Here is a 26,412-nt window from a genome sequence, read left to right as displayed (position 1 = left end):
GCGTTATATGTATTCCTAAAGCCTAGTTAGGATCACTGGGATTATTTTGAAACAGTGTTGGGTTAAATATGTTGAGCATCTGTTTTCTCTTGGCTTTTGTTTTATTTAAATTGTGGGGATATTCGTCTCATTTATGGGCTTTTCCTGCTAGGTGGGGTTTTTGTTTTGTTTTTGTTTTTGTTTCCTTCCAATCAGATAAAATACAACTTACCTTTAATGAAGTTAAAGTAGTTTTTAACTACTTGGAGTTAATCTATCCATTAAGTCACCAGATCCAACAAACCCGTCATTACTGTGCATACGCCAGTGATGATTAGGAAATAGAATAACAATAATGTCAATACAAAGTAATCTATTGGACTTAGAAGAAAAAATAGCCATTGTGTTAAGATTGGCTAATAAATCACTGCTGAGACTGATGATAGGGCTCCCACTCTAATGATGTAGAATTCCCTGGATTCTTAGTAACACTCATTCCACGGTCAGAAAACAAGTATGAGAGTATGACATGGAGAGTTAACTTGCCAGTTGGCTCTCTCCCTCACCCAAGATTCAGGACATAGCTCTACCATTTAGATATTTGTTGATCTGAACCTATTTGAGATATGTCCCCAAAATGATTATGATTGAATTCTAAGTGGTACTATTTTGAGAAATATATTTAATCATTAAAATGTCTGGCTTATGTATCCATAAGGGGATACATCAAATGCATTTTTCTTCCCCTACTTTTAGAGCCAATTATTAAAAAATACACTAAAATCATTGATGGAGTGCCTGTGGAAATAACTGAAAAAGAGACAAGGGAAGAACGAATCATTACAGGTAAACTTTGATTCCGTAGATGGAACTATGCCTGAATTATAATAGTAAAACCATAGCAAATCTTAAAATATCTCTCTCTATAAGAATAATGAGAGAAATTGACTGTCATTTTCATGGTGATTACTGAAGTTATTTCTTTTTGGCAGAAATAATATTATCCTAAATATGCAATCTATGTTTTTCTCTGAACTGCAATTTGTGGACAAATCTATGAGCATGTTTTTTACAATGCAGATTCATACATATTATATTATATAATATTTTTGCTTTGCCATTTATCAATGAGTTAATAAATCCTAGAAGAAAAACCATTCCCTCCTTCAATTTCCTGTTTAGCTTAAGGTTTACACATCTACATACCAAAATATATGAAAGTTGATATTCTGTATCAGTCTCTCACCAATGAATTAATTTAAAATTATGAATTCAGGGGCTCCTGGGTGGCTCAGTGGGTTAAAGCCTCTGCCTTTGGCTCAGGTCATGATCCCAGGGTCCTGGGATCCAGCCCCTTGTCGGGCTCTCTGCTCAGCAGGGACCCTGCTTCCTCCTCTCTCTCTGCCTGCCTCTCTGCCTACTTATGATCTCTGTCTGTCAAATAAATAAATAAATCTTTTTAAAAAAATTCTGAATTCAGCTATGTCACAAGTATTCATTTAAATGAGCAGCAACTATGACCTGTGCCACCTACTTATGTAAAGTTCTATTGGAACCCAGGGTGACCATCCCTTGGTGTAATGTCTATAGCAATTATTCTCCTAGAATGACTATTTAAATAGCGGCAACACAAGTCATGTAGCCTATCTATCTGCCCCTTTAGAGTGGATGTTTGCCTACTAGTATTTTAGACTTTATTAAAAAATTGTCTTTCTTTCAGGTCCTGAAATAAAATACACCAGGATTTCTACTGGTGGTGGAGAAACAGAAGAAACTTTGAAGAAATTGTTTCAAGAAGGTCAGCATGTCTAGAAAAATAAGAATGTGACTTTACCTAAGCTGTTTCAAAGTCTAAAATAATCTTCGAGGTTTTTTACATATTTTCTATTCTCATTCTTTTGTTCAAATTCCATGCCAACATAGTAAAGATTTCCAAAGATAGAGAATGAAACTCAAATAACAATCACATTGCTTGTTTTATTAATATATTTGTTATATATTGTTCAATAACTTTCTAAGAAAAATGGCTTATCAAAAACAGCACGAAAACTGGAGAAAGAATCAAGTGTGGAATTCCAGAATCAAGTCTGGAATTCATTGTTAGCCAGACGCCATTATATAGCATATCAAGTGTTCTGTGTTTTTATTACATAAACCAATTTCTGCTATAAACATGTATCCTCTCAGAGGTCACCAAGGTCACCAAATTCATTGAAGGTGATGATGGTCATTTATTTGAAGATGAAGAAATTAAAAGACTGCTTCAGGGAGGTTAGTAAAAGGGAAACAACTAACCCGCTTAACAGGTTCTGGAGACTGAGTTCTTCAACTTTTTAAAGACTGAACATTCAGGTTTTTCTTTTAATAAGGTTGAAAAAGACAACATGTTCTGTTGTCTTAAGAGATTGATTGGTTCACCACAAGTTTAATTAACAATAATGGAGAAATGATTACTAGTTTAAACAGTCTTTAAAAAGTTCTATGATATAAAACTTGGGGAGCAATGAATATTTTTTTCTTTGATACAAATAATCATAAGAATATTTTAAGTATCTGACAGGAGAATGCTTTTTAAAGTGGTAGTTGTTTAAAGAAGCCCAAATTGACATACTTTTTACATTTAAAAAAATGTATTCACTGCCCCCAGAACAATAATCAAAGGCATGTTTATGGGTTGGGTTTTTTTTTGTTTTGTTTTTGTTTTTGTTTTTGTTTTTTTAGTGCATAGATCTAGCAAAAAAACAAGTGCATTTAGTTTTCCAAATTTTCTTTTCCAAACTACATTCTTGAGAATGGATATCTGTTTCTTCTAACAGTATGAGTGATAATCTATACCTGGAGATGGAATTTATTTGCATTAATCTTTAAAGTATGGAATGTTCTCTATCTATGGCATTAAAAGGACCTACTTTTAAAAGCAAAGGAGAAAAAAAAAGAATTCAAAATCTTAGACAAATTCTAAACAATTATTTGAAGAAACAGTAAATGCTATTAAAATATAATTTGAGTAATTGGCATTTGAATAAATGAACTTCTGGTTCATTTTACTAGCAACAAAAGTATTTAGACGACGAAATGCTTTAGAGAAACAAGTATTGAAATTACTCAGAAAAATCAAATACACTTCCTGAAATATGCTATGAATTCAGAAACACAACTGCAGTTTGGTATTTATCCAAAATATCATCCTAGATGGCTTTTCTGCTTAAATTGTATCTCTACATTTAAGAAAATGTAAATTCTCTTGGAACCATACATATTATAGGCAATTGTTTCTTTATTCTTTATTTTAACCTAGTTAAAATCTCTATATAGTGTTGAGACTGTTCAGAGATAGTAAAAATAAATAATTTTATTGAACCAATGATTGAATTTCCCCTCAAGAGAAAAATATGTGTCTGAAAAATACAAGATTTCCTTTCAGACTGTAGGGAGTGTGTGACACAGCCAGAGCCATAAAAGAACCAAGGTTTTCTGTATGATCTAATGCAGAATTCACTCATCTACCCATTAATGTTTAACTTTCTGTTAGGAAAGCAGAGATATGAAGGAAGAGGGGAAGATATTAATGAAGATTAAATTGAATTCTTTTTTTTAAAGTCCTTAACATAGTAAGCAGCTTTGTAGAATGACAGTGCTTTCTAGAGAATGAATCATTTAGTAGCTGTACATATATATATGTATATATATATATATACATATATACATACACACACACACACACACACTGCTTTACTTTATTGAGGCTTAAACTTCAGGTAAGTATGTTTTCTTCTCTTTAATAAGGCCTGATTAACAAGTTGATGATAAAGAATTAAGTACATAACAATAACTTCAGGCAAAAGAAAATATATCTGCTACGAGAATACGATATTCTAATTTACGTTAATGAAATATTTCTTTAAGTCCTGTTTCTTTTATCCCAGAGGGTTGATTCCTTTAATTCCCAATATTTGGTTTCTCTGCATGTCTTTAAAGCATTAACTTTCACACTACTACATCGTAAGTTTTTTATCAAAACATTTCTAAGGTTTTTCAAAACATTTCAAGGGTTATTTTCATATCATAAAGACAAGATAAGCAGTAAAGGTTACTAGTATCTGAACACTAGTTGGACATGGTACTTTTTTTTTCTAGTCCTGTAAAATCAGTGGGTCATCACTGAGTTACAAGTGTTTATATCCTGAGATACTTATTTACAAAGAATCTGCTGTGAATAAAGGTCACATTATGCAAGACTGGCCTTTGTTCTTTCAGAATATAGATAATTGATCTCTATCCCAACTATAGTCCTCATCGCAAAGTTTGGAGTTTCCAATCTAGACTGTTCATAGTGGTGCATATAGTACATTTTCATGAATTGAGCATATTCCTCAATTATTTTAGTCATGACTAGTAACATGGCTACGTGGTCCTTTTGGTACCAATATTGTGATTCATCATTGAAGTACTTCAGAGACCTTAACTCAAAAAATGTTCTCATGAAATGCATAGAATTTCACACTTATCTTAGGTAAGGCTACATTAACTGAAACTACTGAAGTAATTAAGGGAAAATATCAACCTATAGAGAAAGAACAAAAAAGATGCCATTTTGGATGATTTTGATGTATCTGCCAATATAACATGTAAAGCCTGTGTGGAGAATAGAGATCAGCTTGTAGGTGTGGCTTTTGATATGGGCTCCAACTCAAACTACTTAAGTAAGTTGATTCTTTCTTTGCTTTGGTTTCTTCATCTGAAGATGAGAATGCTTATGTTACCTACGTCTTAATGAGTTAATGTATGGAAAGCACTTGGAATAATGTTCAGCAAATAGAAGCTCCCAGTAATGTGAACTATTATCAGTATCATGGTCAGTTATATTTACATAATAAACTTACATGAGATAAACTTAAGAAAGTAATATTTTACACCTAATTTAAATTTCTGAGAGCCATATAAATATTCAAAAGGCTTATAAATAATTGTACTGAAGCATTTTGGATGTTTCATGAAACATTAGAGTGGGTCATTTGTGTGTGATCATTCATATGATTGGTTTATCTTGCCACATTTTGCTTCTCCAAGCATAACCTGATACAACTCTTATTTATTTTAAGATAGCAGACAGCCACTGGGGACAAATCTGATTTTCTTCACTTTATTTAGGATTTCTTCTAAAGATATTTTTTGTCACAATTAATACTTCTTATTTTACTAGTACCATAACAAAACAGTAACAAATTAATAAATTACTTAATGGATGTTCATTAATTGGATGTCACCAAGTTTATGAAAGAAAATCTGAGTGTAAGTGATTGTTTTAAATGTAATGTTGTAAACACTTCTGTAGCCATATTTTAAATTATACTATAACTGTTATTTGGTGTTTAATAAATCCATTATAGGGGCGCCTGGGTGGCTCAGTCATTGGGCATCGACCTTCAGCTCCAGTCATGATCCCAGGGTCCCGTGATGGAGCCCCACATCAAGGTCCCCACTCAGCAGGGAGTCTGCTTCTCCCTCTTCCTTTGCTCCTCCCCCAGCTCCTTCTCTCTCTCTCTCCCCCTTACTTTCTCTCAAATAAATAAATAAAATCTTAAAAAAATTTTAAAAAATAAGTTTACTGTAAATAGTCTAAGTCACTGATGAAAGATTGGATCCATCTTTTCTTTTCTTTTAATTTTATTTATTTATTTGACAGACAGAGATTACAAGTAGGCAGAGAGGCAGTCAGAGAGAGGAGGAAGCAGGCTCCCCGCTGAGCAGAGAGCCCGATACGGGGCTCGATCCCAGGACCCTGGGATCATGACCTGAGCCGAAGGCAGAGGCTTTAACCCTCTGAGCCACCCAGGCACCCCGGTTCCATCTTTTCTTGACTATATTTTTTAAGCATTCATTTTTCTATCAAATAAACCTGAAGTTAATGAAAATATATCAATTAGAGCATATTCTATAATAATCCTATCTCAAACTTTCCAATCTAATGAGGTTTTCTACAGTTCTGTATTATAGTATTAACATAATATTATAAATGTTTATCCATCTTATATTTTGTGTGAAAAAAACATGTTGGAAATGCACCACATGGAAACAAACTTATTCAAATATTTTAAAAATGTTTCATGGCCAACATTACTGTTGGTGGTGGTAGTTTCTTGCTTTCCTTTTTAACAGAATTTCAGAGAATTGAAAAAATGTATATAATAGAAAAAATTTTGACCTGATTATTGTGTATGGTTAATCTATAAAAGCAAGAAGTAAAAATTTAGAGAAAAAAAATTTAAAGGTAAGCAGAAAAATGAAGTTACTGTAGAAACCACATTTATTCCTTGATCTTAAGCATCTGATAGCTGAGTGAAAATGTGAATTAGGTCTTCCTGATGAGTTAAAGAAAAACAAGGAATTGGGAAATATTCTGCAACTCTAACAACAAAAAACTACAGTTATGAAACATTTGATATTCATAAATAAGAATGCTTTTATTATTTTTAACTAGTTAATTTTATAAATGGTTTGTAGGATTAAAGTTAAATTTGGGAGTATGTTGGCACACATTTCTTGAATTGTGTAAAATTATATTTCTAGCATTATTAGGCTGATGCTATTTGTTGTCCTCATGTTCTGCAAGGTAATCATGATCTAATTCACAAGGAGAATTTTAGGCAGAAGTCTGATACATCACAAATAGGAATAACCAGAGAAATGACTGGATATCTCTGAGAAGATGCTTCTGCTAAACTTTATATAATGTTAAATATCCCTTTATCAGAAAGCAATGCGTTCTATAAAAAAGGTGAAAAGTCCTGTAAGTCACTTACTCCATGCAAAAATGACACATTGTGTGGGACTCCAAATGCCATAATGAAACAATGTATTGCAAATAGGGAACATTCATAATGAATATGGAAAACAACTGTCTATGGCCAATGAAAAACGCTCACTTTTCTAAATGAAAATCTACATATTTAAGTGATGCTTATCTTAAAACTTTATGCTTTTCCTTATTTTTGGTCTCCTGTCTGAAGTTAACCATAATTTCAAAGTATTTCTAACTACAACTATTTAATTTTAGACACACCTGTGAGGAAGATACAAGCCAACAAAAGAGTTCAAGGTAAATGTATGGGATACATGTCTTATTATGTTAAGAGAAGCCAAAGGATAGGGTTTTAATATATTTTATTGGACTTTGTTGTCTTTTAGGGAGAAAAGTTAGCAAATTTGAGGCAAAGTATTTTGATAAAAATCAGAAAAGAAATTATTTATGTTCTGCATTATTAGTAACATCTAAGGATAAAGGAAAGGCAATTATACACATGCAAACTGCTAGATTTTTGGATGCACTGTGGTAGACTCAAGTAGCGTTAAGTTGAAAAGCTATCCATGAGTTTGAGCCATGCAAAAGTTGGTTGTTACTGAGCTTGAGTTCTCTAAACATGTTATTGTTTGAGATCAGACTACAGTCTGAAACATAAGCAAATGAATACACATAAAGAAAGTTATTAATATAACTTTATATAAAATTTTGATATAATATGCAAGTTATACACATGTATGTATCACCCATGCACCATAATTTTCTTCATAACTGTAGTTATGTGCATTTTCTAATCTTTCACTTAGGTTATCTTGCATTCTAACACATTAAATTATCAAAGATTTTTCATGCAGAACTTAGAACAAATTATAAGTTTGGAATTTATAAAATAATTCATATTAATAGTCAAAAGAAATCACAAGGCTTATAAATGCATTATAGACATATCTGATTTTAAGCTAGTCCCATACAGACATTTGAAATTAAAAATCAATTGCACAAATAATTTCTAACTGAAGGTTTTATCATAGAGTTCTTCTAAACATCCTAATCCATCCAAATTTTTAAAACAACTAAAATCCTCAAATTTTAAATTACAATTTTCATATATTTTGATCAAAAGATAATTTTGATTTTATCATCATAAACAGAGGATATGAGTTGGAAACATAATCTAATGTATATTACAATAAGAAATGATGGTCTTTAATAAATATAGTCATGCACAGAATACCACATTGTTAAATTCTAAAGTTTTATCACATTTATAATTTATGCATTTTCCTTTCTTCCTATCAGGATCTAGAAGACGATCAAGAGAAGGTCGTTCTCAATGAAAATTCCAGCAATCAGGCAACAAAGTTTATTTGACCCTAAATGGATAACCTGATTTTAAAAGAAAATTATGAGAGCCATACTGACTTCAGGAAATGAACCACCAGCACAAAAAAGCAATCATTGAACACTTCTGAATACAAATCTCACCTTTTTTTCTCTGAATGAAATTGTGGGGTTAATCTCCTGTAGGATAGGTACTGAAGGAAATAGAACACCTTACATACAGGTTTTTATATCTTGAAATTTAGAATTCTGGCTAACTTTGGAATCCACCAAAGAAAATTCTTGTCAATGGATTTATTACGATTTAAATCTCTTATTCCGTTGAGAAGATTGAGCCTTGAATCTAAGAGACAGATAAAATGTATGCAAGCAGGTACCTCTCTTGAGAAGCTAAGTTATAAAAATGGGTGCTCAGTATTAAAAAATAACAAAAGTTTTACTTCGAAAGGCTTTGCACATTTCTAATACAAGGTGGGTTTACCAGTAAATTATGTTATTTCTACAACTAATTTTGTACTCTTGAAATGTTTGTCATATGCTTTTTGTAATACATATTTTTTATCTCAAACATTTCAATAAAACATTTTCTTTCAGTTATAAACAGAAATACTTTAAATTGGGTAGTTCAGAAAACTCAAGGTTTAAATTAATAAGTGGTTTGGACTTGGGAACAGGACTTTATACCTCTTTTTTTTAAATAACAAATACTCATTAAAGGAAATTGAATGAATTTAGTGTTTCTTGAATTTTTAAAACTCTTATGTTATATAAAGAATCATTACACAACGAAGTAATCATTAAACTCAAATGAGTACCTAATATAACTCAGAATCGTGCTAGCTTGTGAGAATCTAAAACATGAATCAGTTACTGTCCTCAAAGAATAAAAAGACAAATGTCCAATAATTCACAATGCACCATGAGCTGTAGTAGAATGAATGGTACTACACAAATACAGCAGTCAATTTTTCCTAGGCTTTTGCTAGATACAGAAAAAGCCACAGAGATGCCCTTAACTGAGACTGAAGTAAGAGTAAAGTAAGACTGAATGTAAGAGTCCATTGCATGGCAAAAGAGGGGAAGAAAAATGGTAAAGATAATGGTAAAGAGATCGGTTGATCTAGTCAGATTTCAGCAATTATCAAACATCACTTGCTCTAACTGAAATAAAGGCAATCAGGGAACAGAATCCATACTGAGGAGAAAGTGATTGGTAACAGTATAATAAAACTGTACCATGCTTATAAAACTGAGGAAGGCCAAACTGAAGGTATCAGTCTGGATCAGAGATGTCCAGCTTGGATGAGAGACTCAGTACTAAAGTACTACTAAAGGATCTAGAGATTTTTTTCAGTAGGTGAAAGCACTGTGTCTTTGAGATGTGATCAGGATGAGGAAGTAAAATAGAAAATTCTGGCAGTGAGTCTTACTGAGGGAGTGCTCAAAAGGTTTGGCTTTCCAGAACGCTTTCTACTCTGGGACAGTGGTGAGATTTATGTATAGCATTTTAACCCCTAGCCAGGAAGCAAAATGTCCTAGCAGCTCACTACTCCTATAGAGCATTTGGGACTTCAGTCTCAACTGGAAGAGTGTGGCCATGATCATCCCAAAGTGATTCATAGGAAAAGGTTATTCTAAGGTGATACTGGTAGAATATACTATATAAGGTGATACTGGTAGAATATACTAAACCATCCTCAACAAAGACAACCATTCCAGATAGCATGTTGTCATGATCCTCTAGAAGATCCCAAGATAATTACATAAAACAAATAGTAGGTTGGCTTATTCCTTTAGCACCCTTTCAGAGTATTCATTTGATGATGCCCAGGTGTTCCAGAGTTGGACTTTGAATATGGTAGTCCAGTATGATGGCAATGAGGTTAGTCTTTTTAAAGACTGCTAATTTTAATGTCTTGCCTTTTTAATTTCTTTTAATTGAAGAAAGGTTGAAAAAATAAGTCAGTTTTGGTTAGTACACATACAAAGATCTAGCATAACTCTCTGATAAAAGAGAGAGTCTTTCAAATGACACATGTAAATATAGTTAAAGATAAAATTTAAAGAATTATTAACAAAATATAAAGACAATACTATAAATAAAAAACAAGATTTTAAAATGTATGAAAAAATAATTTTAAACCCCCAAAATAAAAATTTAAAAGTAGATATATGAATAAATAATATAAATAAATCCTACTCAAATACTTTCTATAAATTAAAGAGGCAGAATCGTAGTAAGTGCTTTTACATTCAACACTGAATCCTTTAAAAATTCTAAGTTTTGTTATCTCTAGTTTTATAGGAAGAAATGAGTCTTAATTAGTTTGTGTAACATATTTTGTCTTGTAATCTGAAAACATGCCATCAATCAACTCGCCACATGTTCATTACCCAACAAGTACAAACCTGGGTTAGAGCAAACATGATTGTTTTCACAATTGTGCTGACTCTGTCCTAAGTGGCATATAGGTTTCAGCATTAAGACTTCTTAAGATCGCAGTTTCAGATAAGTCTTCTTAACAGTCTCCAAGAAACATCTACTTTCTGTCACTCTAGATAATGGCATTTTCTAAACTTTTATTTAAATTGAATCACACAGTATGCATGGCTTCTTTGTCTGCCTTTCCTTTCTTTGGAATACTATGTGGGAGTGGAATGATAGGACCACACAGAAGGTATATGATTAATGTTTTTAGGAAACTGCCAAATAATACCCCAAAGGAGTTGTACTATTTTAAATTCTCACCAGAAATATATGGGAGCTCCGATATCTCTTGGTAACACTTGATATGGACAATCTTTTTAAATTTTACATATTCTACCAGGTGTGAAGTGGTATCTCATGTGGTTTTAATTTGCATCTCCCTGATGTATGCTTTTCATGTGCTTATTTGACATTTGTATATATTGTTAAGTATCTGTTGAAATCTTTTGCTAATTTTTAATTGGGTGTTTTGTTTTGTATTTTGAGGTTTCAGAGTTTCTCCCAGTATGTGGCTTATCTTCTCATTCTCTTAGCAGTGTTTTCAAAGATAACAAAGTTGAATTTATCTTATTTTTTTTCTTTTATGGATTATGCTTTTGGTGTCATACCTAAAGAATCTTTTATTAACCCAAGTTCACAAAAAATTCAGATCTGTTTTCTTTTAGAAACTTTATTATATTTAAGTTTTACACTGAGGTATATAATTAATTTTGAATTAACTTTTGTTTATGGTACCTGGTATGAATTAAAGTTGAGTTTTTTCCTCTATTTTTTTCCCTAGAGATAGCCAATCACGCTAGCAACATTCCTTAAAAAGATTATTATCTACTGATACACTTTTTTATCTTTGCCAAAATTCCATATATTTATGAATCTCCTTGTGTTTCCCTTCTTCTTTCTATTCTATTGATCTATTGGTCTGTCTTAACTGAAACACCATACCGACTAGATTAGTGTCATTTTAAATATGTCATAAAATCAGGTAGGGTTATTCCTCCAATTTTGCTCATCTTTTTTCAAAGTGGATTTGGATATTTTAAGTTATTTGCATTTCCACATGAATTTTTATTTTTTATTTTTTTATTTTTTAAAAGCCAAAGCAATCTTTTTTTTTTTTTTTTAAGATTTTATTTATTTATTTGACAGACAGAGATCACAAGTAGGCAGAGCGGCAAGCAGGGAGAGAGGAGGAAGCAGGCTCCCTGCCGAGCAGAGAGCCCGATGTGGGGCTCAATCCCAGGGTCCTCAGATCGTGACCTGAGCTGAAGGCAGAGGCTTAACCCACTGAACCACACAGGCACCCCGATCTACATGAATTTTTAAATCAGCAAAAAGGTATCTGCTAAACTTTGACTTAAGATTGTATTGAATATGTGGGTCAATTTGAGGATAATTGGAATCTTTATAACAGTCTTCAAACTATGAACAAAATACATCTCTCAGTTTATATAGCTCCTTTAATTATCTTACCAATTTCTTACCAATGTTTTATTATTTGATGTACAGGTCTTGCACTTCTTTTGTAGATTCTTCTTAAGTACTTAATATTTATTTTTTACGATATTACCAATGGCATTGATTTTATTTCAATTGCTGATTGTTTATTTTCTGTGCATTGATCTTGTATTCAGCAATCTTGTCAAACTCACTTATTTCTAGTAACTTCTTATAGATTACATCATGCTTTCTACATTGACAATCATATTGTCTGCAAATGAAGACAATTTTACTTCTTTTGCAATCTGGAAGTCTTTGATGTTTTCTTGACTAATTTCATTGGTTGATGATGGAATAGTAGTATAATGTTGAATGGAAGTGTCAAGAGTGACCATTCTTTTTTTTCATGATCCTTAAGAGAAAATATTCACCCAGTTTTTTAACCTTAAGTATGATGTTTAATTTGATATTAGCAACTATGTTTTCTGTTTTTTCATAGATATTCATTATGAGGTTGACAAAAACACTTTCTATTCCAAATTTGCTGAGAATTTTTTATCAGGAATGAATTTTGGGTTTTACCAGATGCTTTTTCTGTACTTTTTGATAGGTTTTCTTTTTAGTTTGTTAATAGTTTGTCAGTTAGATGGATTTAATTTTGAATATTAACTCCTCATCCCATCTATCTTCTTCATTCTAGGAAGAATCCCACTTAGATCTATCAAAGTAACAGAAAAGGATTTTAGGATAAAATATCTTAGAGCCAGTATCATTGCTATACAATGTACATATGTACTCACACAGAAGTCAATAAGAAATGATCAAAAGGAAATAGTAGTTGAATTTTATTTACTGACATTTCTATTGTATTTATCTGAAAAAAAAATATTTCTTTTCATCCATAAACCCCAAAAATAATAGTTCTTAAAAATTTAAGCATATCCAATTTTCCTGAAAATAGGCTCATTGTCCTCACTTCTGTGGGGTCTTTGGAAGGTTTTACATAACATCTAATAAATATGCATTGATTTCTGCAGTCTAATGAGAAAAGACTGGTAATTTTCTAACCAACTTAAGTTCCAAAAACAACAGTTGGAAAATTAGACCATATGTGAATAAGGCTGTTAGATAACTTTCACTTTTTGTACTAATGCAATTAACTAATGCATTTCCTAAACTTTTATGCAGTCTCACAAAAACCTATGGAAACACAGAAAATTATGAAAAATAAAAAGTAATCACAGAGTTCCATGAAAGACAAATCAAACAATTCCCTAATTACAACTTCAAGTGATTGACAAGAATACTCAACTTGAAAATATAAGAAATATAAGAAATACCCCACATGAATTAAAAATAACACTGAACAGAAATAGAATCAATAACTAATGTATAAATTAAATATCTAGTTCAATTAAAGGAATTTAAACAAGTGCTTCCTAAATGAAAAGGAGTCCCAACTTAATTTGATTGATCTTCAGAAAAACAAACAGAGAGAGAAAATAAACCCATGGGTTTTGTTTTACTAGGACAATTTTGTCAAATTTTTTGGCCAAACACATGAAATACATTGGAAAAATTAATGGAGTGTACTAAAAGGCTGAAGAGACTATTAACACAGCTTATGCTACAATACTCTTTGAATATTTGAATATTTCAATTACTTTTTACACCTGAATTATTTAGGTAAATTCTTTAGTCTTTTAATATCTTTGTGTTTATAGGTATGCCTTTCTCTGACATAAGTCAGAGAAATAGGACAGTTAACTTGCTGCATTCTCTTAAACGCAAAAGTGATATAACCTTGAATGTGATTACAGGAGTACTACCAAACCAAAAAATATAGCTTAATCTAGTTGGAGTACAGAGGTAAAGGTAGGCAAACTATGGCCAAATCCAGCCCACTACATGTTTATGTAAATAAATTTTTATCAAAACAAATAAGATGTGAGTATTGTGTTTATACTGCCTCCTCTGGCCTCTTTGATGCTGCAATGACTGACCTGAAGAACTATGACAGGAACAGTATGGTCCATCAACCTAAAATACTTACCGCTTGACTCTATATAGAAAGAAAAGTGCCAATCTCTGGTACAGATCCCAAATTGGGGGGTCTTTCTATAATTTTGTGCTTAACTCACATGCTGAATTCATACTTTTGCACCAGGTTAGATCTAAATACTATGTAAAAATCAGTCTTTTTCACACAAATGTAAGCCCTGTTTTAAAGAGATTTGTGTGTTAGTTGATGACTTTATATTAATCTCTGGTAATTCAGAATTCTTATATGCTTTTAGCAGGAGAAAAAGAACATTGATGTATGAAGTAAAATAAGATTAATTCTATATAATTTGTATATAACCAGTGAGACATGGGAAATGATAATTCATTTCTTTATAGACACTATTATCCAACATTGGATATGTCAGTGATGGGGGCTGAGGGAGCAGTATTCTTCAGGTATTTGCACCTTTAGAACTGTGGCCAAATTTGAAACATCATTTTTTAAAAAGATTTATTTGTTTGTTTTAGAGAGAGAGCATGTGCACATGAGAGGGGGGAGGGGTGAAGGGAGAGAGACAACCCTAAGCAGACTCCTCACTGAGCGCAGAGCTGGACATAGTGCTCGATCCAGGATGCTGAGAGTCAGACACTTAACCACTGAGCCATCCAGATGCCCTGAAACATCATTTCTAAAGGAGTATTTCTTGTACGAGGTTTTAAAACCTCCAATTCAGATGTCCAAGCAATATAATTTATTTCTCATTGATGACTTAACTTAGTCTCCATCTCTAGCAACATTTTGTATGATGGCAGAAAAGTGAATCTTGGTCAGTTCCATGTATTCTGAAGAATTATTTAAATTTGAGTGCAGGTGTTTTTAATTTCCACTTACTTCCTAGATATCCTGCATAGCCTCTAGTTCCAGGAGGTATTTGCAGTAATTACAAGGCATGAAGGGAACATATAGAATTGCTTGTGTCTACATGGAAATTGGAGACAATGGTTACTTTGATGAAGCTGGATCTGTTCGCTGCTCAGCTCTTCTCAGTTGTCCCCACTGGAATGTTCTGAGGTGTACACATTCCCACCTCGTCTCTAGCCAGTTTGGCCCATGCTGCAGTACTGTTCCATTTATCTTTATTCTATATATAGAACTTATTATATAAGTTCTATATTCATGCTTACAACTCTTTGTGGCAGCAGGAAACTCAGATATTCTCAGTCCCATTCTGCCAAAACCTAAAACCACTACACCACCATCCCAGGAGGGCAAATATTTAAAATATAATATTAAACTTGGGCAAAACTAAAAACAATTATACTAAATTTTGGTGAAAATGGAAATACAGAAGGTACTGTTGGCACATTTTCTTTTCTCCACCTCTTCTTTCCACGACACATACCATATACCATATATATATTTCATGTTCTTAACTTCTTTTACATATCCCACAGTTTGCATTACATAACACACTGATGTGTCCTTATCAAGAAAAAGATGTCTATTTTTATCACATGTGTGCCCCACTGCCTTACACAGTGCTGTCAGAAACAATCTCATTACAAAAGAGCATAAATTAGGTGGTGATGACCCAAAGAGTAACTTCCCTAAGGGGATCTATACTTTCAATTAAGAGCCTGTACAGATCTCTTTAAAACAGTAGACATGCCCTTGAACAAGGACTGAACTTCAAAAAGGAAAAAATTAACATCTACCTCTAATTCTTACACTTAGTTCCCCTAAATGCCCCACATCATTTGCACTGGTTAAATCCTTTGCCTTTTTTTTTTTTTTAAAGGATTATTTATTTATTTATTTGACAGAGAGAGAGAGAGAGAGATCACAAGTAGGCAGACAGGAAAGCATAGAGAGAGGGGGACGCAAGCTCCCTGCTGAGCAGAGAGAGAGCCTGATTCGGGGCTTCATCCCAGGACCCTGGGATCATGACCTGAGCCGAAGGCAGAGGCTTTAACCCACTGAGCTACCCAGGCATCCCATTGGGTTTGCCTTTTTAAAAAAAGATTTGTTTATTTATTTTAGCAAAAGAGAGAAAGAGTACACAATTAGGGGGAGGGGCAGAGCAAGATAGAGAGAGAGAGAGAATCCTCAAGCAGATTCCCCACTGAATGGGAAGTCCAATGTAGGGCTTGATTCCTGAGAATCAAGACCCTGAGATCATAACCTGAGCCAAAATCAAGAGTAAGATGCTCAACTGAGCCATCCAGGCGCCCCTCCTTTGCCTTCTTCTAAGTTCCCTGGTCTTCTGCTCTCTGTCTCCTCTGCTATTGCATCATCATCTGTGCCTTTGTTTTGTTTTGTTTTTAAAAGATTTTATTTATTTATTTGAGAAAAACAGAGGGAGCACAAGCAGGGGGAGAGGCAGAGGGAGATGGAGACACAGACTCCCTGATGAGCTGGGAGCCTGATATGGGGCTCAATCCCAGGACCTGGAGATAATGACATGAGCTGAAGGCAGATGTTTAACCATATGAGCCATTCAGGTGGCGTGTGCCTTTGTTCTAAAAATCTGTCCATCTTTCTTGCTTATCACTTGATTATAATTAATATGTATGTTTTTTCACAATGTTTGTGAAATGTCACAATGAAATGTCACATTTCACAATGTTTTTTCACACTGGGAAACAGCTTTCTTAAGACTTTCCTTCTCATGCTTATAACCAGTCACCACCCAGACCATCTGACATTTCCAATGGAACTCAGAAGTTATAAAATAAGAATGATTTTAAAAATTGGTAACATGTATTAGACATTTATTATATGTCAGGACCTATTAAGCACTTCGTATGATTCATCTTGATAATTCTATGAGGTAAACATGATTTTTATCTATTTTAGAGAAGAGGAAACTGGATCACAGACAGTTTAAATCATCCAAAAGCAGAAATAGAATTTGAATTCACAAAGCATGGCTTAATAGTCTGAGCTCTTAATTACACGATAGCCTATTTATAAAAAATAAAGTTTTGAGCAAAAGGAACCAAATTCTGACCACAGAATTATTAATAGAATTAAGTAGTGGATAGAAGGATGTCCCCAGGCATCAGGGGTGTTTTCCTTCCCAGGAGACATCACTATACATCAGATCAGAGGTGGACCCTGAATATAAGGGAAAGAACACTTTATTGGATTTTATCTACTTTATACTCAGAGAAACTACTTGGAAAATGCTAGTACAATGTAAATACAAAGATTAAAATGTGCGTATTTACTTATTTTCAGAACTACATGAGTTACAGTTTTATTTAGCACATGAGTTATTAGAAGCCAGGAACTTCACTATAACGTTGATGGTGCCCTACAAAGCAACATGGACTCATAGCAAATATAATTATTAATATTATATACTAATGCATGGCTTCTAATAAGAAATAATCTCAAGGCTTCTGGGAAAAGGCAACACTTTTACAAATGCTAACTCATCTCAATTTTTAACTAGTAAGATCCGTTCCTCAATATGTTAAAATTGTTCAACTTCTGTGGACAGGAAAACAAAACTAAAAGCACCTACTTACTCTATAATTTTCAAGAATATCGACACATCAATATGTGACAGAATGTATAGCTTTTTCACTTTAATCTTATATAAATACCGTCTTAAACACGAATATCTTGATTGGTGATTTCATGTTACCTTATATGTTGCTTTTTTTTTTCTCCCCTAATGAAGATTTCAAGTTTAATTTTCAGGTCCCTCTTTTTTTTTCCTCAGGTCTCTCTCGATACACTTTTTATTCTTAAAACCCAGCTCTGATAGGATCATTCCATTGCTCAGCAACTCTGAGCATTTTCAGTTCACTATAGAAAAAAGACTGAATTTCTATTCAGGCATACAAGATACCCTTCAACATTAACCAAACCTCACACTAACTTGACAAATCCTGAACAACCTAACTGTATTCCTCCTGACTTTGTAGACGTTCCTGGTCTGAAGTCACCACATTTCTTTCCTCTTGATGTTGTGAAGGTTCAACTCAATCCATGACACATCACCAATGGCACGCACCCTCATTCCTCCAGTCAACCATCCTCTCCTCTTCTGATCTTGCATGCTGCTTTTGCGGAACCTCTCTTTCGTCACACATTAGAGCCAGTCTTAATTTCTCCCTTGCTAATTTATTCAGCAAACAGAAAGCTATATATTCATATATATTTTTTTTCCTACAAAAATTTTAGATTTTAAAAGAAAGTGCTACTATTTTTGTCCTCTTAATATCCCTATAGCTCCTAATCAGCTATGTTTTACATAGATTACACTTAATGAATGATGATTGAAATAAATACTTGTTTGCTCAAAATTTTCTTGAATACTTTTCAGCAATTTCTCCTAAATCAGAGTTGTAGTGTTTCCAGTTGTGAATCAGTCCAATTTATTTCCATTTTTAGCAGCCATTCCTCAACAATAAGGCTGTAAACAAGACATTTGTGGGGGAAAAAGTGGTCTCAGAATCTTCTCAAGCTGTTGTTCATCTGTATACATCTGTTGGTCATTATTGGTCACAAGAAAATGTCTAAGAGTTACAAGTTTTATTTAAATTCTCCTTCACAGTCCCTTTATATTAGCCAACCATCATTAGATCCTGAGTATACTAGCTCTTCCCCTGTACGAACACTTGGCCTTCCTGCTCATTTTTCATACTGGTTAAGTGTAAAAGCTCATAATCAATAGCAGGTTGAACATAGTTCTGGAAACTACAGATGCCCTTTTTCTTTCCTTCTGAAAGGAGAACAATTCACACAGAAATATTACTTTGAAATCACTCTATATTTTTAACATTTTGGGATTTTGAGAGATTATTTGGTTCTTAAGGCTTTTTAAAAAGATTTTATTTATTCATTTGACAGAGCAGGAGTGGTGGGGAGAGGCAGAGAGAGAGAGAGAGAACCAGACTCCCTGCTGAGCAGGGAGCCTTATATGGGGCTCAATCCCAGGACACTGGAATCATGACCTGAGCTAAAGGCAGATGCATAACCATCTGAGCCACCCAGGTGCCCTGAGATTATTTGGTTCTTAATAGTGTGTTGTTAAATGAGGAATTGCTTTGGCAAAAATGATTGCCCCATTATGAAGCTGATCTCACTAACACAGACCTAATCACAAATATAAGCTCCTGAAAATTCATAAACTTATAGAATTTCATTCTACAAATACTAAAATTGCTATTTATTCATAAGCATAATTATAAATGCTTGTCGGGTCTGTTCACAGAGCATATACAAATGCATGGACACAGAATTTAATGCAGTATGCCATTCCTCTCAGTTTTATGAATCACTACAAGTAAGAGCTAGAGAAAATGAATTTAAATGTTATGCTCTCACATTAACTGAATATTATACACTTTTTTAAAACCAAACTTCTTAGTTTCTATATTTATGTGTTTATTACTCAGGATTCATTAGCTTGTAAACAACAGAAAGTCAGCTTAAAACAAATTGAACCAAAACAATAAATGTTTTAGTTTAGAGACTAGTAAATATAATAAAATAGCCCCTAAGATTCAAAAATAGAGCTGCAGACCAGAACTTTAGAAATTGGACCAGAAACACGGTGCAAATAATGTCTAGCTCTTCCCAGAGTTTTTGTTTTTGTCTCTGGGTATTCTGTGGTTTGAAACATGGTTACTAATAATTCCAATCCAGAAAAGCCTAGAAAGAATGAATGGTTCTGTATTTCAGTGCCTACAAAGGACACCAGCTGATCTTCCTGAGTTACATGTCCACTTTTTGGCCCACTCACTGTGGGAAGGAGAATGTGGTAATAAGGATGCCTACAACTTTATGAAGACCCAGATCTCTCCTAAGAAAAAGCTACCACAATGTACAACAATGTGTAACATTTTGGGGACTTCTGTGATAAAATCAGGAGAGAAAGTCCAAGATAACACAAGAGAGTAAATCAGGAGAGTCCAAGCTCCATGGAGATAGTGAAGTTTGGATGAACAACTTGGGAGCTTCATAGTGCGATTCTATTTTAACATGTATGGTCAGGTAAAATGGAGTTTCTGGGTATTGGAAGGGTTCATAATAGGTCAGACATTTCCCCCAAATGGGAGATGAAAGGTGAAGTTTTTTGTTGTTGCCTACTCCATCTGTTGCTGTAAATGTTGCAACCATCCTATGTGGCACTAGCCTCTTTACCTGATGACTCTTGTACTTACCTTCACTGTTTTTTCTAAACAGGTTTTCTCGTTCAGGTAAGGAAATGTGAGTGAAAATTTTATTCTAATTTTTGATTCTTCTATCTTTTTAAAAAGATTTTATTTATTTGAGAGAGAGCAAGAGCGAGCACGGGGATGGGGGAGGCAGGTGGTATAGAGGGAGAAGCAGGCTTCCCGCTGAGTGGGGGACCGTGACCAGAGCCAAAGGCAGATGCCTAACTGACTGAACACCCAAGTGCTCCTGATTCTTACCATTAAATCAGCCCCTACCTACGGAACGTCTCCCTTCTTTCATCATGCACCATTTACCCAAACTACAGTGATGTACTCAGTATATTCTGACTCCCTTCTTCATACTTCTGCATATGCTTAGAATACATATTTGCTTAGAATGTTCTCTGCAATAATCCCAATACTCACAGCATACCTGTAAACACACACAGCCTTTCCCTTAAAAGCCCTTTTTACATTTACTCATCTCTCAACTGTCGACTCAAATGTCACCTCCTCTGGCAAACTTTCCTTGGTCTGTTAGTTTGTTTTAGATTCTGATTCCATAAAGTACATTTTACGAATCATAGCACTCATCTCCCTGTATCCTATCATTGGTTTTCTGGTCAGAATTGGAAGGAAACAGAAGGTCCTTGAAGGCAAGAGCAAAGGTTCATGAACCTTGTGGCACCTGGACAGGGCATAATGCCTGGAATTGTTCTTAACATAGGGTATAGCAAAATAGCTGGAAGGAAGCTAGAAAGGGTATCAGGGAGATAAAAGAAGGATTTATAATCTATAGACATCCCCCAAATGATTCAGTTTCAATATGAGAACTATTTGAGAACTACTGATCTGGAGGAACATCCATTCCTGGGAAGCAAAAGGAAAAAATTACTTCACTGTTTTGTTTATGAGTCTGAAATCATACCTAATTAAAAGAACACTTTGTTTTTCTTAACATAGCATATACTAAGAATTGCAGATGTCAAATTCTGGCACATTTGCAGTAACTTACCAAACAAAAATTTTAAATTCACTACTTGAACCAGATAGAAGATTGGAGGAAAATAAAAAGCAACATTAATAATAACCATATTTTCTTCAAAATAGGCTGCATATTTTTTGAAGAAAAGTTTTATTTCTTATTACTTGGCTAATCTAAGTAAGATGATCCTGCAAGTTTTGATGTAGCATATTTTTTGATGTTACTATTAAAACAGAACAAAAAATGTTTAAAGCTCTTCATCCCTTAAATAATATGGCAAAATAGCAACAAAAATATCCTTTGGCACAGTCTTATGTATACATTTTCAAAATTGATTAGGCCTTCAAAATATGGATTCTATTCACCTCTGTTTCCTTACTCAAGTTCTCTTTTCTTACCTTTTATTCTCCACAAATGAACAACAGGTGACAAAGCAATCTGCCTGCTGCAAATACACTCAGAATTTGCTTTTTACACTCAGATTGTCATGAAAGGGGAAAGGAAAAGAAAGTGCATTTAACTTCTTACTCTGTTATGTCCCACACATGGAGAGCTTGTCATTTCGAGAATTATTTAGCATAATCACATATGGGCTGAGTAGTTGGTTTCTAGAAGGACCCACCATCTTGCTTTAAGAAAACATAGAATAAACTGTAGTAAAACACAAGTTTTAGCCCGCCTCAGACAACAAAATTCTAGAGATGCAGTTATTAACATAAAGCCAATTGATTTGCTGGTTTCCTGCCTTCTCACTTCTGACTGGAAGTCACTTCATCATGTCTGGATGAATCCATCTCTGATCTCCTCCACATCCTTGAGGCTGTCTTCTTTACTTCTTTACTTGCCCTGGACTCCCTCTACCTCCATAATCTCTAAGCCTGCACTTCACCTCATTCCCACAGCACATATTCAGGTCTCATCCTGTTCCTAAGCCACGTTCATGGATCAATGAGAAATGAACTGAGGAACCTAACTTCTGACTGTCCTCAACAGTTGTGTCATCTTGGTTTACATTCAAGACAGAATTATCAACTGTCACCACAATGAAATTACATTATTTTATAAACATCAACAAATAAATCTTCCAAGAATGTAATTTGCATGTCAAGAAATATAGAAAACATATAGAAATTAGGGTTTGGTTTTTTTTAAATACTGGAAGGGAATTAAAGAAAATGAAAATTATTAAAATTAAATTTAGGAAATAATTTTCCTAAAACAATTTTCTCTAGCCAGATATGCGTTTTTAAGTATTTGCTTTAGATACCTGGTGTTCTTTTATTTCTCTTTTTTGGGGTTGATATTTGGTTTTGGCATTATTCTATTTATGGTCAGGGTCATTTGGATCTTCATTTGGACAATTCAGGCAAACACAAAATTTATGAAACTAAATTACCCAGCACACTGATTTTTAAAAGTACTTTTTTCTGATCAAAAACTATTCTAAATATTTCCTGTGGCACAATACAATGAAGTAAAATTGACAATTGGAATTATTATGTTAAAAAAACAAGATTAAATCCAGTTTTATGCACCCTCAGTACTAAAAGTTCAAGCAGGCAGTAGGGGGGAAAAAAAAAAAAACAGAGGAAAATGTACCAAAGAGAACATTTCTTTCCACTACCTTTAATAATCTCTATAAAGTGTTTCCAAACTATCATTTTTTTCCTATATGTGGAAGCAATATCTAGACTCAAGTTTGGATCCCTTTTCAGTTCTCCAAAAAATATCCACATACTTTTTGAATATCCACAAAGTTTCATCAGCCATCATCAAAAAAAATCATTACATTCTGAGATCTTCCTTTTGGGATTCAAAACAACCAAAACATCACTTTATTACCATCTGTACAAGCTTATATATTAATTGCTTCCAATTTTCAGAGGCTATGGAGTAATCTACTCAAGCCAAAGCCTGAGAACATGTGAAAAAACTACATCATCAGTCATCAATGCTTTGACAATACACAAATGAGAAAAAAAAAAGTGAGGTGGAGGAACTATGTCAACCCTAATTTGGGCAATAGCTGGCTTTTACACACAATAAAGAAACAGAACCTGGTAAGAGTTTACAATGCAAAGGTATTTAAGTTATGTCAGTATAAAGAATGTCTTTCTTCCATATTCCATTTCTTACGAAAAACAGGTATTTTTATAATAGTCTATTATTTGTAACTACCCAAATGAAAAGACCAGAATATACTTTATGATACAAAATAAATTCATCTATTATCATGGGTTTAAAAGGAAAGGGATTGGTCAAAGTGTTGGCTAGAAGAGAAGACAGAAGTTTAGAATAATCACAGGGATAAAAACAAAGAAAGTTTCCAATTCCTTAATACTGTTAAATTTTAGAAACTTTTAGCTCCATTGTCTTATACTTTGAACTTTTGCATTAGAGTTGTCAGGCATTTTAATTCCACACATAATTTTGGTATAACAGTAATTGCTTGTAAAGTCAATATTCACTTATGTTTGCATATTTACTCTTCTGTTCTTTATTCCCTCTTGCTTTTTCATGTTTTTAACTTTTTAATTTTATGACTGAAAAAAATTCCTTTAGTTTTTTTTCTTCAGTTTGGGTTGGATATTGGCACATTCTCTCTGTCTGAAAGGCTTCATATCACCTTCATTTTTGAAAGTTATCTTGGCAGGGTATGGAATAATAATTTATTGATTATGTTCTTTCAGCAACTAAATATGTCATTATATTATTTTCTGGTTTTCAACATTTCTGGTGAGAAGTTAGTAATTTTTGCTCCTTTGATAGTAATACGCCTTTTTTTTTCTTCTGATTGCTTTTGAGATCTTCTCTTTGGTTTTCATCAACTTGATTATGTGATATCTTTTTGTTTTACTTTATTCTTTTTTTTGTTTCAAGAGTAGAATTTAGTGATTTATCACTTATATAAAATATCCAGTGTTCATCATAACAAGTGCTCTCCAGAATACCCATCACCCGTTTAGCCTATGTCACACTCATCTCCCTCCATCAACCCTCAGTTTGTTCTCTAGCATTAAGAGTCTCTTACAGTTTGCTTCATTCTCTCGTTTCCCCCTTTCCATATGTTTATCTGTTTTGTTTCTTAAATTCCACATATGAGTGAAATCATATGGTATTTGTCTTTCTCTGACTGACATATTTTGCTTAGCATAATAGACTCTAGTACCATCCACATCATAGCAAACAGTAAGAATTCATTCTTTTTGATAGCTGAATAGTACTCCACCCATATTGCCACATCTTCTTCATTCATTCATCAATCGATGGATGTCTGGACTCCTTCCATGATTTGGCTATTGTTGATAATGCTGCTGTAAACACTGGGGTGCTGTACCCCTTTGAATCTGTATTTTTGTATCCTTTGGATAAATACCTAGTAGTACAATTGCTCAGTTGTAGGGTAGTTCTGTTTTTAACTTTTTGAGGAAACTCCATACTGTTTTCCAGAGTAACTGCATTCCCATCAACTGTGTAATAGGCTTCCCCTTTCTCCATACCCTCGCCAACATCTGTTTCCTGTGTTGTTAATTTTAGCCATTCTGTGAGGTGGTATCTCACTGTGGTATCTCACTGTGGTTTTTATTTGTATTTCCCTGATGATGAATGATGATGAGCATATTTTCATGTGTCTGTTAGCCATTTGTATGTCTTCTTTGGAAAAATACCTATCCATATCTTCTCCCATTTCTTAAATGGATTATTTGGTTTGGGTGTTGAGTTTGTTAAGTTCTTTATAGATTTTGGATACTAATCCTTTATCAGATACATCATTTGCAAATACCCTCTCCCATTCTGTAGGCTGCCTTTTATTTTTGTTGATTGTTTCCTTCACTGCTGTTAGCTCTTATGTTCTCTGGTCTTTTTGAACATGTGTGTTGTATCTTTCATTGGCTTTTAAAGTTTTCTTGACTGTTAACTCTTCAATATTTATTATTCCTTATTCTTTCTCCCTTTTCCTGAGACTTCAATTACATGTATGTTATGTTATTCTAGCATGCCAGACACTTCTGTTCTGTTCAGTGACTCCCATGCTTTTTACTGTGTGCTTCAGCTCAGATATGTTTTATTGACATCTTTTTTACTTTACTAATTGTGTCTCTAATGCATCTTATTTGCTGGTAATCTCATCTATTGACTTGTTAATTTTAGATATCACATTTTTTAGGCATAGAATATCAATATAATTCATTCTATAATTTTCTGATATTATTTTTGTACTTTCATCTATTTTGTCCAACTTTTTGTCTATTTTTAAAGTTCTATTTATTTAAGTAATCTCTACACCCAACATGGGACTCATACTCACTATCCCAAGATCAAGAGTTGCATGCTCATCCAACTAAGCCAGCCAGATGCCCCAACTTTTGTCTATTTTCTTGAATATCATAATCAAGTTATTTCAGAGTCATCTACTGCCAACTACAACATCTGAATTAACTGTGCCTTTATTGTCAGTTGTTTTATAAATTTTCATTTGTAGTCATATTTTTGTAATTTTCTGATTGTTATAAATATTTGATTGCAGGATAAACACCATGCATATACAAAAGAAAACCTGAGACTACAGATGATATCTTCCACCAGATTGTTGCCCTTTTCCTCTGTTAGGCAAATGATCTAAGTTGCTGTCCATATCAATTAAATCTGAGAGTAAACTTGCTCTGCTTTCCTTAGAGATTTAGTTTGAATCTATCTATTTCTGGGTCAATTTAGTTTTTCTTGCATATATCTCCTTGGCTTGAGATTGAAAATGTGGAAGATATCCATCTCACCAGTCTTCAAATTCTGCATTTAAAATACTAAATATTAAAAACAATAATTAATATTTGAATTTAAAATTAAACGTGTATTAAAGCTTTCCAGCCAAGCTTTCCAACTTCTTGCCAATATGGCTTCAAAATCTGGCAGATATCTTGAGGTGGAGATTGGCAATAAGATTCAGCTGGCCTCTTCCCACTTGCAGCACTGGCTTCCTAAACAGAGTAAAACTGTCAGAGATTCATTTTGTCTTTTTGGAAGACCAATCATAGCTCCCCAGCTTCTGTAGAGCCCCAGAGTCATCAAATGCCCCCTGAAATTTTCTCAATTTTCCAATTTGTCACCATAGCTTTGTATGACTAAGAGTGGTACTTAAGCTTCCAGATCCCAACAACAATTTTATGTCAAGATTAAGTCCAATCATCAGCAGATGTCCCTTGG

The 26,412-nt window shown here is 33.6% G+C and overlaps 1 protein-coding gene and 1 long non-coding RNA gene across 9 annotated transcripts in view; one reads left to right on the top strand and one right to left on the bottom strand.

Annotated features, from left to right (window-relative positions):
* Positions 1 to 8,852, top strand: part of POSTN (periostin) — a 34,243-nt gene extending 25,391 nt beyond the window's left edge. For 3 of the 8 annotated variants that reach the window (XM_059378314.1, XM_059378310.1, XM_059378308.1), the window contains 5 exons: positions 736 to 825; positions 1,700 to 1,777; positions 2,167 to 2,250; positions 7,037 to 7,078; positions 8,081 to 8,852. In XM_059378314.1, the coding sequence (XP_059234297.1) occupies positions 736 to 825; positions 1,700 to 1,777; positions 2,167 to 2,250; positions 7,037 to 7,078; positions 8,081 to 8,118 (332 nt within the window). In that variant the 3' untranslated portion in view covers positions 8,119 to 8,852. The remainder of the gene's footprint in view (positions 1 to 735; positions 826 to 1,699; positions 1,778 to 2,166; positions 2,251 to 7,036; positions 7,079 to 8,080) is intronic. The other 5 variants (XM_059378315.1, XM_059378311.1, XM_059378309.1 and 2 more) reach the window with 3 other exon arrangements.
* The window catches only part of LOC132002992 (uncharacterized), a 206,789-nt gene that overhangs the window by 32,123 nt on the left and 148,254 nt on the right, over positions 1 to 26,412 (bottom strand). The window lies entirely within an intron of this gene.

The sequence above is a fragment of the Mustela nigripes genome, chromosome 15 (genome assembly GCF_022355385.1).
Source record: "Mustela nigripes isolate SB6536 chromosome 15, MUSNIG.SB6536, whole genome shotgun sequence".
In the NCBI taxonomy this organism is placed as follows: domain Eukaryota; kingdom Metazoa; phylum Chordata; class Mammalia; order Carnivora; family Mustelidae; genus Mustela; species Mustela nigripes.
This window is presented reverse-complemented; position numbering and strand designations above follow the sequence as displayed.